Here is a 12425-nt window from a genome sequence, read left to right on the forward strand (position 1 = left end):
AATTTGTATGTTTTTGCAGACTGTGGCAAATTTGGATCTTAATTACATTCACGATAGGACCGATACTGTGGTGTGCCGTCGAGAAATTTTTTAATTTTTAATTTCGCCATACTCATGCATATACGCTCTTATTTTTCTATTGACCCAGTTTCTAATTTAGAACGCGATAACAAAATAGAAAACTATTTTACTCTAAAGTTAGTTGAGTAAATTGAAATGTCATTTAATGTTGGTTGAGATTGCCAAGAAACGTGAGAGCTTCTCTTACTCTCACTATTTGCATGTAAAATATTTTACATAAATTGCATTTTTGATATTAACAGCTGATGGCTCTCAAACTAATGGCTTCAAGCTGATGGCAATTTGAATTTTTTTAAATTCTGCATTTTGATTAGTGCTGCCGTTTCATGACATGATATTTATTGGTATTTATAGTTTAAAAAGCAATCATTTTTTTTTGTCTTTAAACCGACACTTTTTTTGATTTGTGACTTTTTTCTCGCAAAAGAGCCCCGTCATTTATTACATGAAAAAATATCTAAATATACATAATATTTTTATATGTTTACAGAATCTATCTCAGTATATATATATATATATATATATATACATAAAAATATATTTATAAATATAATGTAAAATATATAATGTGAAAAATACATGTGTTATGTACTTTGAAAAATGTACTGTTATAAAAAAAAAACGATAACAACAAAAAGAAAACAATAAAAATCAGAATGGTGTAATCGTGTACGATATGACGACTATCATGTATAATATAGTTTTTGTATGAGAAAAACAAGAAAAAAAATATATACATATAATAAAAATCATAATAAAAAAATTTGAAAGAAAAAAACACAAAACAAAATATACAATAATATAATCAAAGAAAGAAAAAGAAATAAAAAAAAGAAAACAAAAATAAAAAATCGCAATAGATAAAAAGGCTAAACTTAAATTTTCGTTAGTTTTCCTTTGATCGCCCGATAAATACCATTTAAAATTTTTTACGATAAAAAAAAAAAACACTTTCTTTTATAATATTTATTGTATTTCGGTAACGAGTATTATATTATTATTGTCACGTTATATACACATATACTTATGTATGTATGTATAAGAATACAATACGAAAAAAAACGAGAGAAAAAATATAACAATTATAATAGCAGTATTTTCAATATTATTTGTGTCAGTGTATATGCATACATAAAAGGTTGTATTATATGACCGAACGAATAATAATAATAATAAATAATAAGTGAAAAATATTTAAGAAATTTTTAATAGTAGTTTTTTGTTGAGAATGTTAAAATCATGCATTTTATATAAAATCAATTAAATCTTTTAATTAATATCGTAAAGTGATTAAAATTCATTTAAAATAAATTTATTGATATTATAAAATTAATTCAATTAACTGTTATATATAATTAAATTAAACGGTATTTCTCTAATTAATTTTATTATTAAAAATATTAAGGAAAAATAATATAACAAATATAACAGTTGCGTTAATATTTTTAGTAAAGTGCAAATAATGAAATAAAACGGTAATTTTTTTGCAGTGCAAATATATAATTTTTGCTTTCATCATTAAAATAAAATTTACGATATTTCATGGTAAAATTTAATTTCTTCCGAGTATTTTTTATTATTATTTATATACCGTTTTTCTTGTTGTTTTTTGCTGTCTTTTTTAATTTAATATTCTATTTCACATGTTTAAAACGTATTATTGTATATTATATTAATACATACAGTTATATACAGTTATATAATGTATAATAATATTGAAATACATAAATATTGTACGTATACATATATATGTACAATAATATAGTTGATGGATATTACCAATTAATCATTTTATTTATTTATTAAAATAATAATTTATTATAATATATATATATATATATATTGTTGTCATTATTATCATATAAGATTATACAATTTTATTATTATCATTATTATTGTTATTTTGTATATGACATTTTGTATTTTTTAATATTGTTGTTTTATTTTTTTTTAATTATTTTTATTTATATCATTAAAGTGAATCATAATTAATAAATATAGAAGAGAATATTAATTATATTATATATGTATATAAAAAAAAAATTGTTATTTCATTTCAGTTTAATTAAATAATACACTTAAAATGTATATAGTGTGTGAATTTTAAGATTATCTATATTTATATTGGAATTTCATTAATAAATAAATATATTTAAATACGTATAACAATTTAATTAATATAGTTGATTGAAATATATAACAGATATATATTTATAGATATATAATAATTACGATTATTTTGAAGAATTAAAAAAAAAAGTTAATTAAAAATAAATAAATTAAAATTTAATTAAAAATAAATAAATTGAAATTTCAAGTGTTATACATAATATATGTGACAATATTAAATATATAATAATACTTAATTATAAATTCATAATATTCTTAATTAAATTGTATTATTAGATTTAAGAAATTAATAATTAAATTATATTATATACATATATCGTTTATTCTAAAATTGGATAATATCGAAAATAGTGTTGTGTTAAAATTGTAATCCATAGTTATAATACTCTAGATATTCAAAAGTATTTATTGTTATTTCTCTTATTCTATACAATTCTATTTAAAATATTCAAAGCTATTTAATATTACAATTTAAAATATTCATATTTTAATAATATTTAATCTTTAATATTTAATATTTAATCTTGTATTTCAAAAAAAAAAAAAAACATATTTATTTGTTCAAAATATTTGTGCTCACAAAATTATTAAATAATAATTAATCAATAATAAAATACCTTCGGTTGTATATATACATATTATGTATAAGTGTTATATTTGTATAATAATCAACAATATTAATCCAAAGTAATTAAAAATTCAATTTCAAATAGTAATTAAAAATAGAATTAGAGAATAATAAATGAAAAAAAATTCAAATAATTAAAAAAAAGTAAATTGAAAGACTATATAGATACTAAATAGCAGTAAAAAACAAAAACAAAAAAGAATTATAAACGGAAGAAAATAAAAGAAAAAAAAAATCAGCACAAATGTTTCCACACACCACGTGTATTTGCATGAGCGGAAAACAAAAATTTATTGAAGCATTGCAACAAGAACAACAACAACAAATTAAAAAACGGCAAGAGAATGAACAACAAAATGAAGAACAACAACAATTACAGACCGATGATGATGTTGATGATGACGATTATGAGGGAAATTCAAATATGATAAATAGAGAAAATAATGAAAATGAAATTGAAAATGAAAATGATTTACAATTGAATAATGATAATAAGAGTTATAATAGTAATGATAATTTAATTGGTAACACTAGCACTAGCAATAATAATAAAAGTAATGATAATAAAAATACAGTACAAAATTATAATAAAAAAATTAATAAAAAAAATAAAAATTATCAATTAAAAGCTGAAGATTTTTGGGTAATATTGTCACCAATTCCGCCAATTCATAATGTTAGTGAAATTTTAATGAATAATAATGATGGTAGTAGCAATGATTCAAATGATACTAGAGATTGTAAAGAGTTAAATAATATCAGTAACGGGGATAATAATTTGAATAAGGTAAGTTTTAATTTTTCTTTAATTATATTAAGTTTTATAGAAGCTTTAATAGACATTGATCTATTGTAGACAAGAATGTTTCGGTATATTATATTTAAAATTTTTTTTTGTGTATTTGAAATTAAATTAAATTCTCTCATATTGTAGATAAGTAATAATCATTTTGTTGTATTCCATTATATGATATACGACAACACTATATTCAAAAATTTTAAAATGTTTTTTAGTTTTAGAGCATGGCATGGAATAAGTTGCTTTAAATTAATAATCTTGAATTTAAAATTCAATATTTTTAAATCTTAATTTATTTTGTACTTAAAAACTTTGAAATTAACCAATTTTTTCTTTAGTATATAAATATTATTACAGATTTTAACATTGTATCAAAGAAAATTAGTTCGAAAAGCAATTGTTAGATGAAATTTTGAAGTTGATACCAATATGTATTCACTGAGTATGAATTCATTTAATAATAAAATTAATTTTGTTATAAAATGAAATTCTAGTTATTCTATTTTAAAAGAATCATGCAAGATAGTCTAAGAATTTATTCGATTTTAAAATCGTAATGGAAAAGAAAACTATTTAAAGCCTACAAGAATACTTCTTTGTATAAAATATTCTTGTTTGTAGTTTATTTAGTGATAATTCGAAAATTAAGATGAAATTATAATTACAAGTCTATTCATAATCTCTTTTTTCATAACATGCTTTTAATGCAGTATCAATCTCGCTGGCATATTGTTTTACGCAATTTTATAGCTTTGGTGGGAATTTTGTGCAAAATGAGTATAGAATTATTTGTTTTTGTGTTGAGACCCAGTCACTCTTGTTCTGAACTACTAAAATATATTGTGATTTTTCAATAATTAAATTGCAAGACGGTGCCACTTATTCGTTGGTAAAAATTGCTTAGAATTAGAAATAACTTAACCTTTATAAAATATTTTATAGTTTATTAAGGTTATCCAAAAAAATATATGGTATCTAATTGAAATTTATAAATTTGCCTGCTTATATTACACAAGCTTTGAAAATGAGGAAATCTTTTTCATGTTCTAATAATTTGTATTTGATTTTTATAAAAAAATCAGTGATTATCGATTATTTTATATTGTGGTAGTAAAAATTTAATAAAACTTAGTTACAAGTGAATTAATAAAAATTTTTAAAATTAGGCATTTTGCTAACTTAAAGCCTGTTCGAATTAATGATAGCAATTTTTGGGTCAAAATCATTTGAACTATAAGAACAAAGTTTTCCTTATTTAATTTTGCCAAAATTCTCGGTTTATTTTATGAAAATTCATGGCTACTTTTTGTGTATTAAATAAAATTATTGTAATTTATTTGTTTAAATTTTTCCAAAATAAAAATATTTAATTATTATTAAAATGAAAATTTATTATGGAAAAAATTTTTCTTTTATATTATTATGATGACATTTAACTTAACCTTTAAAATATTTCAAATAGAAACAAAAAAAAAAAAACAAAATTAAAAAAATCCCATAAAATTATTTGAAATTTCTATACTATGAATTTAATATAAATGGTGCATTTCCTTTCCAAATGTGATATAACACTATTGATTTTTATTTTTTGTTTAAATAATTTATTGATCGCTGAAAATTTTCTTTATGTTCCAATTTTATGAACCCATGCATTATGTTGTGAAAAATAATTATTGCTTTATAAGATTAAACATGAAAAAATATTTTGTAGTAGGTGAAAATTTTTAAATTAAATTGTTTTGGAGAAAATATTCGCCTAATTGTATGCAATTTTTTGTTTAATCTTATTTTTATAATATTTTAGTGTGAACTGAAAAGTTGTTACAGTGTAGAAAATGTTCATTGAAATTGTTGTTAGGGAAAATTTTCTGAAGCAAGAAGTAGTTCGGGACCAGCAATAAATTAGTAACCAATTTAGAGACATGATATATTTTAACGCATGACGGAATTTGCTAGACGAAATTGTGTGGAAGGTAGGGAAAAAACCTCTACTTTTTGGATTCATTAACTAGTTTTTAATCTTATTTTTTTAAATTCTATTATTTTTTTGAGTTTTTTCATAATTTTTTGTTTTTAAATTGAAGAAATAAAATAAGTAGATTCCGAAATATTAACCCAATTGAAACATAGGCATTTTTTGTCCAAAATTTAATTTACACTATAAATTACTGATCATTATAGTGTTCAGATTGACTATATGGGTAAGTTATACGGCTTTCTAAAGTACTTATCACACTAATTAATAAAATACTATAGTAATCAAAGTTGTGGTGGTTGTTACTGTGTTGAAATCGTTGGATTAAAGCAGTAAAATATTCAAAAATTTCTTCTTGTCTCATTAATTATTCTTTAAAATTCTATAAACTGGATGAAAACCGAATACAACAAGAAATTTCAATAAATTTTATGCCCGCACGTTTGTAGAGAGTATATTAACTTTCGTGTGGAGTTTGTAATCTATTGAAGGAGTCGTGTCGTGACATATGCTTGTCCGTAGGAAGGGCATGTCTAAGGGCGGGTGCTATTGTGATTGAACAAATTCGGACAACGGGTTCGGGTAACTGCCATAAAACTCAAAGAGGTTTTTCTTTAAATATTTCAAAAACTAATAGACATATTAATACGAGTATCAAAGTTTGTAAGGGTGTGTCCAATTACACCTCACATATGTTTTGAAAATTTTAATGGAATGGGTGCACTGGTTTTGGGTAGCTACCATACAACTCCAAAAGTTCATTTTAAATATTTGGAAAAAAAATCAAGCTAGATTCATGAAACTTGGCAGTCGTTGCCTAATTAAATGTTGGATATATTTGAGTAATTGACATACAACGATGACCAGTAGATATTTCAAAAACAAATTTAAACTCAGCTGGTTTTTACCGTTGGTTGCAGTCGGTTTTTACTGTTGAAAGGTTTTTACTTTTTTTTTTTTAATTTGGCATTAGTCCTCTAATTTCTGTTGAATTCTTTTATCTACAGACGTCACAAACACTTGAAAATTTTTTTTACTTTAACAAACGCTTCAATTCAATCTCATTTAAAATTATAATTTTTTTCGCCCATTCATTTTAAACAGACACTTTTTTCATTCTTTGTAAGTCACACTTTTCACTAAATAGGTAAAATAAATTTTTGTCAATTGTAAATTTTGAATGATAATTTTTTCGGTTTTCTTTTTATTCTTTTTTCTCTTAAATTAGCATATACTTACTGATTAATGAAATCCTTTTAGCATTTAAATTTCATTTTAAGTAAACAGAAATCTTATTAGATTGAATCTGAGTCAGCATTATCTATGGAATGAGGAAATTTATATTTCACACATATTTTAAGAAGAGTAAAAGTTTTTAAGTTGTTTTTAGGTATAAATAAGTTTTTGGGGTTTTGAAATCGTCAGTGATCTAATCATATTATAATAATAGTTCAATTAAATATTTATATTAGATATTTGTGTATACATGTATACATATATATGATATGCCAAAATTTTTAAAGAAAAAAAGAAAATAAATTTAAATTTGAATTCCAATAGATCTCACCAAAAATAAATAAATAGTTGATTGAACCAAATATTTCTAGTTATGACCGAGTATTAGTGTTATTATGATTTTAAGAAATAATTTATTATATGTGATCTACACAAGATCTGAATAATAGAAAAATATTTCGCATAATATGAAAATTTTTGAATATTTAAAATTAAAATACAATACACGTTTCAGTTATTGTTTTTAGATGTGTTTGGATCATATTTAATAGTAGATGCTTTCTTTGATTTTGGAAGCAGAATTTCTAATGATGTTAAATTGTAGTAGCTGTTTTAAAATCGATATAGTAATTCCAGGGCTTTAAGCGAAATGATTAAAAGCGAGGTTCATATCTAATTTTTATATAAAAAAAATTATCTATTTAGTTTTGGGTTATTTATAAAAAAATATTACTTTTAACGATGATTAAATAACTTCAAGTGAGCAAATGGTGTTGAAAATTTTAGAGATTTAATCGAATTTTTCTATAATGAGTTGGACTTTATTGGAGGGTTTATGTATAATATGAAGACGTTATAGCAAAAGGGTCTTCTGTATTTTAGTTAAAAAATTTTCAAACCTCTATCTCAGCCAATTAATTATCACTTTTCAATTTTGCTGCAACTTTGCACGTACGCTTGCTTCTACTTATTTTGAATGAGTGCAATTGATTGATCATCTTTCTTTATAGAAAATGTGATCATGCCATACATATATCTGTGAATAAGTTTAATTGTAGGGTTTAAGTGAACTTGAATAATTTTCTTCTCAGAAAATATTAATTTTCATACTTTTAATTTATTTATATACTCGTATAGTTATAATTCACGTGTTGTACTTAAAAAGTGAAAATTCTGCAAAACAACGCATATTATATGAGTTTTACAAGAAAAACAGAAAATTTTCCAAGAAAATTTTACGTATAAAATTCTTATTTATGATCCTTTTTTTTTCGAAGAATTATAATAAACAGAAATAAATGTTAGTTTATTTTTACCGACCGTATTGTATATACAATAGGTAGGTTATGTGATGGCAACAAATTTTGCATATCGAGTTTTCGGTGGGAATGCACTTCTCCATAGTAGGGAAATGTAAATAAACTATTTTTAGCAACCTGTCGGTCTGTCGTTCTGTCGGTCTGTCCATCTGTCGGTCTGTTGGTCTGTCGGTCTGTGTGTGCACGCGTGTATCTCAAGTTCTACTGAACCGATTTTTATAAAATTTTATATGTAAGTTTATTTCCACCATGGCACGGATCGATCAACTTTTGGGATATATCAGGCCTCGGGAACTGCACTTTTTAGCGGCCTGTTTTACATTTTTGATCATTTTAAAGAAACTATTCAACCGATTTGCTTGAAATTTCATATATAAACCGACCGGCCGCAAAACCTCCTAACTTTTGGAAGAAATCAGGTGTCAGCAACTGGACGTTTACTACGGGCCAAATATACATTTTTGCGTATATAAAGAGAAATAATCGACCGATTTCATTGAAATTTAATATTTAGGTTCTTCGTATTAAAACAATGAACATATAAATTTTTTGGAAAGATCAGATCTCGAAAACTGATCTGCGGGCCGATTTTACATTTTTCACCATATCTACGGAACTAATTGATAGAATTTCTTGAAATTTGATATTTGAGTTCTGATTGTTACAGAAACTAACTGACGAGCATTTCAGGGAATTCGGATAGCACAAAGTGAAACTCTATTAAGAGCCAAATTTACATTTTTCTAGGTATGTTAACTATAAGCTTACTAATGTCATAAAAATTGGAAAGTGGTAATTAACAGGCATTTTTATAATATTCTGTAACACTTTCACTTAACTAGACAATGCACAATGCGGTCGGTTATGTGCTGATCACATCAGATTTTTTTTTTTGTTTTATCATAAATTATTAATGATTTTTCTATAACACCCGCTGTGTATAGTTTTACAATAGAGAATAATCGGGATTATACTCTTTGTAATTCTATTTAAAAGTTTATCTAATCTTTATCAATTATTAATAATTTATTACGTTATAATATTATTTCAAATTGTATTCAATAAATATTATTGAAAATCAATTTCAAAAAATTTATAAATATTTTGTAAAATTTATGTTTATTGAATTCTAGAAAATAATCTTGAAGTATTTATATAATCTCCAGTAAATGAGATAATCTTATAAATAATTTTTGTATAAATTTTTTTTTATAAAAAAATTGCATATTTACGGGCGAATTTTAATGATAATTAAATTTTAAATTCTATGATTTTCTAATAGTGAGTGTGTAAAAATGTCTTTATTGTTAAAAGCGATTTAACAAATATATTACAAAATTTTTGTTAATTTATATAAAACTTTTAAAATTTGGAAAAAACTAGTTAAGAATTTTAGGGTTAAATTTGTAATGACTTCAGTCACGGACAGCTATTCATTATTTTATGCAGATTTAAAAAGAAACCTAGTGGAAATACTTATCAAGTGTGTATTTTAGTGTCTAATTTTAGTATTTTCAGAAAATGCTGTATATAAACGTAGTACTAGTTACTTAATACTCCAAATGGATTGTATGGAAAGTATAATTTTCCACTTAGAATGGCAAATATTCCATTAGAATCGGACACCTGCTCTAATTCCGATTCTAGTCATTAAAACCTCAAATTTTTTGCTTTTAACAGCTTTCATTATCCTGTGAACTAATTTTATCCAAAAATACAGCTTCACAAAATTATAAATAAATTAGTAAATTGAAGTTCTTGTCAAATCTATCATGCTAAATAATATAAGAAACCCAATTCGAGCATTATTAATGCAATATTCTTATTCAACATGTAAAATACCCCAAAAAAAATTCAAATGTACACTTGAAGTTTATTAAAGTTACAAGTACGAGTATTTTAAATTAATACCCTCAATTTTTGTCTCTATAATTAAGAATTCAGATTTTGTTTTTGTATTGTCAACAAGCTTTTTTGATTTATGTATTTAGTGTAAAACGTAAAAAAAAGGACAAAAATAAAGAAAAATCGTAAAATACCAAAAATAAACCTACGCTTTTCAATGGAAATTTTTTTTTTTATATGAGAACGTAATAAGTTATTGACATAGTGGCAAACATACCGCTAAACACACATTTTTATATATTTTATTGTGTAAATAGTAGGAAATATTTTCATGCGAGTTTTATAATAAAATTGATTTATTTATTTTCTTGATGTGTCTATATTCACGTATGCAAAGTTGTATAACGATTAACTGTGAACTGCTAGCTAACTTAAGGATTAAAATACGTTTCATTTTTATTTTGTATTATACGGAAAACCTTTGATATTTTGATATTATATTTGACTCAATATATAAGGCATACACATGCTACTATAATTATCAGGGATTAAGGATAGGATGAGAAAAATTTTAATATTTCAAAACTTAAAAGTCGATTATTATAGATTACGTGGTGGAATGTTCTTGTTATATCTTCGAAATTTAGCTACACTAGCTTTCTCAATTAGAAATTGTCCGCAATACTTTAACTAAATGCAAGACAGTAGAGGTTATTTTTGATCTAATTGAATTATAAATATATGATAAAAGCTATTGTAATTATATAACAAAATAAGTATTTAGATATTGAGGTCTTCAAATAAAAGAGGAACTATTATCACGTTTGAATTTGGAAATGTTTAACACCTTTACGTTTCCATTCTTTAATAATTACGGAAGCAGTTCGAATGGTTGGTCCTTTTACTTCAATAATTTTATTAAAATTTTCTAATATATGTTTGAATATGCCAGAATATGCCAAACATTACATATACGCTTTAATAATTTAGTAGTATCGGTAGATCTTAACTACGATGAAATCTCACATTTTCTCTACTTTAAATTGTGTTCCATTTGCAAGGAACTAGGACCATTTAAGAAATTTAAAAGGTTTCATTTAAAATTTTAGAAAAAACTTAAATTTGTTTTTAAAATAGAATTTTTTTTTTAAATCATTCATGCTTTTCAAATATTAAAATTTGTCAGAAAAAAAAATTTATTCAGTTTAGTTTTGAATTTTCTAGAATATTTAATAAAAATTTTTTAAATTGTGAAATTTATAAAATTTTTTTTTAAAGAAAAAGATATGGCTGGATTGGAAAAATTCATTAATATTTCAATATAAATGTTACAGAATTTTAATTTATGCAACAATTATATCAAGTATTTTAGAATGAAGAATTTTGGGATCTAATCTATTCTTGCCTTTTTATTGAAAATGTTTGTGCGTGTATGAAAAAAGTATGAAGAAATCGGGAATTTCAATTAAATCATTTAATTTTTTTTTGATTTATAATTAAAATACGCATGTCTTTCTTAAATATATATGGGTGCAATTCAATTAGAAATTCAAGCCGATTGTTAGCAAAAAATTTAGTTGAATTTAGTTCAATAATTAAAAATTGGAATTCATATAATGTAGATTTCTGGAAATGTTCAAATGTGGATTATGGAAATGTTTGGAAAATATAATGAAATGTTGAATGTACGACTTGGTAGACATGGGCTGCAAAATGGTACATTTGTGCTAATTTAACTCATTTGTGCTGTAAGGCAGACAATAAATAGTAAAAGAGGAAATAATACAGTTGTTCAAGTTCAATTTTCAGTATGAGAAATTTTCCGTGAATCGCTTGAATTAGATGCATTCTTTGGGATTATAAGGTAAATAAATATTTACAAATTCCTTCAACCCTCTTTGTATTATATTTTTTTACAAATACATACATATTTAAATTTTTTTGTTGTATGTACGGGTGTATTTGAATGCAATTTCATCCTTTCTCGCATAATTAGTGCAAGAATAACAAAAATTATTTGTTGAATTAAATAAACTCTTTTGATTTCAATTTGCAACTACTATGATCTTCATCTTTTCGGAATGAAAAGATTGACTAATTGAAATATTTTAAAAAATTACAAACTGATTATCTTTAGGAGCTCTTCGCCTTAGAATTGATTTTCCCATTTAAAATAGATAATATGAAGGCAATGTTATATGGTCTTGAATATTACTTGTTATATGGTGAAAATTTCTAATCTATTATAACTAAAATAAATTTTTAATATTGGTCGAAATTCATATTGCTTTTCTAATAATATATAGTAAGAAGGCTTCTACTAAGGACGGAATCGTATTTATGTAATCCAAAAATTATAATTTAAATTAAGATTAAAATAATCAGCCAAATTATAATCGGAATGAATTTTAT

The 12425-nt window shown here is 23.4% G+C and overlaps 1 protein-coding gene across 1 annotated transcript in view; it reads left to right on the top strand.

Moving 5' to 3' along the window:
• Window positions 1-2594: 2594 nt before the first annotated feature.
• The window catches only part of LOC129609167 (putative uncharacterized protein DDB_G0282499), a 33390-nt gene continuing 23559 nt past the window's right edge, over window positions 2595-12425 (top strand). The window contains exon 1 of the mRNA XM_055521080.1: window positions 2595-3626. Coding sequence (XP_055377055.1) covers window positions 3084-3626 — 543 coding nt within the window. The 5' untranslated portion in view covers window positions 2595-3083. The remainder of the gene's footprint in view (window positions 3627-12425) is intronic.

Source organism: Condylostylus longicornis, unplaced genomic scaffold (assembly GCF_029603195.1).
Source record: "Condylostylus longicornis isolate FDR11 unplaced genomic scaffold, ASM2960319v2 ptg000038l, whole genome shotgun sequence".
Classification (NCBI taxonomy): domain Eukaryota; kingdom Metazoa; phylum Arthropoda; class Insecta; order Diptera; family Dolichopodidae; genus Condylostylus; species Condylostylus longicornis.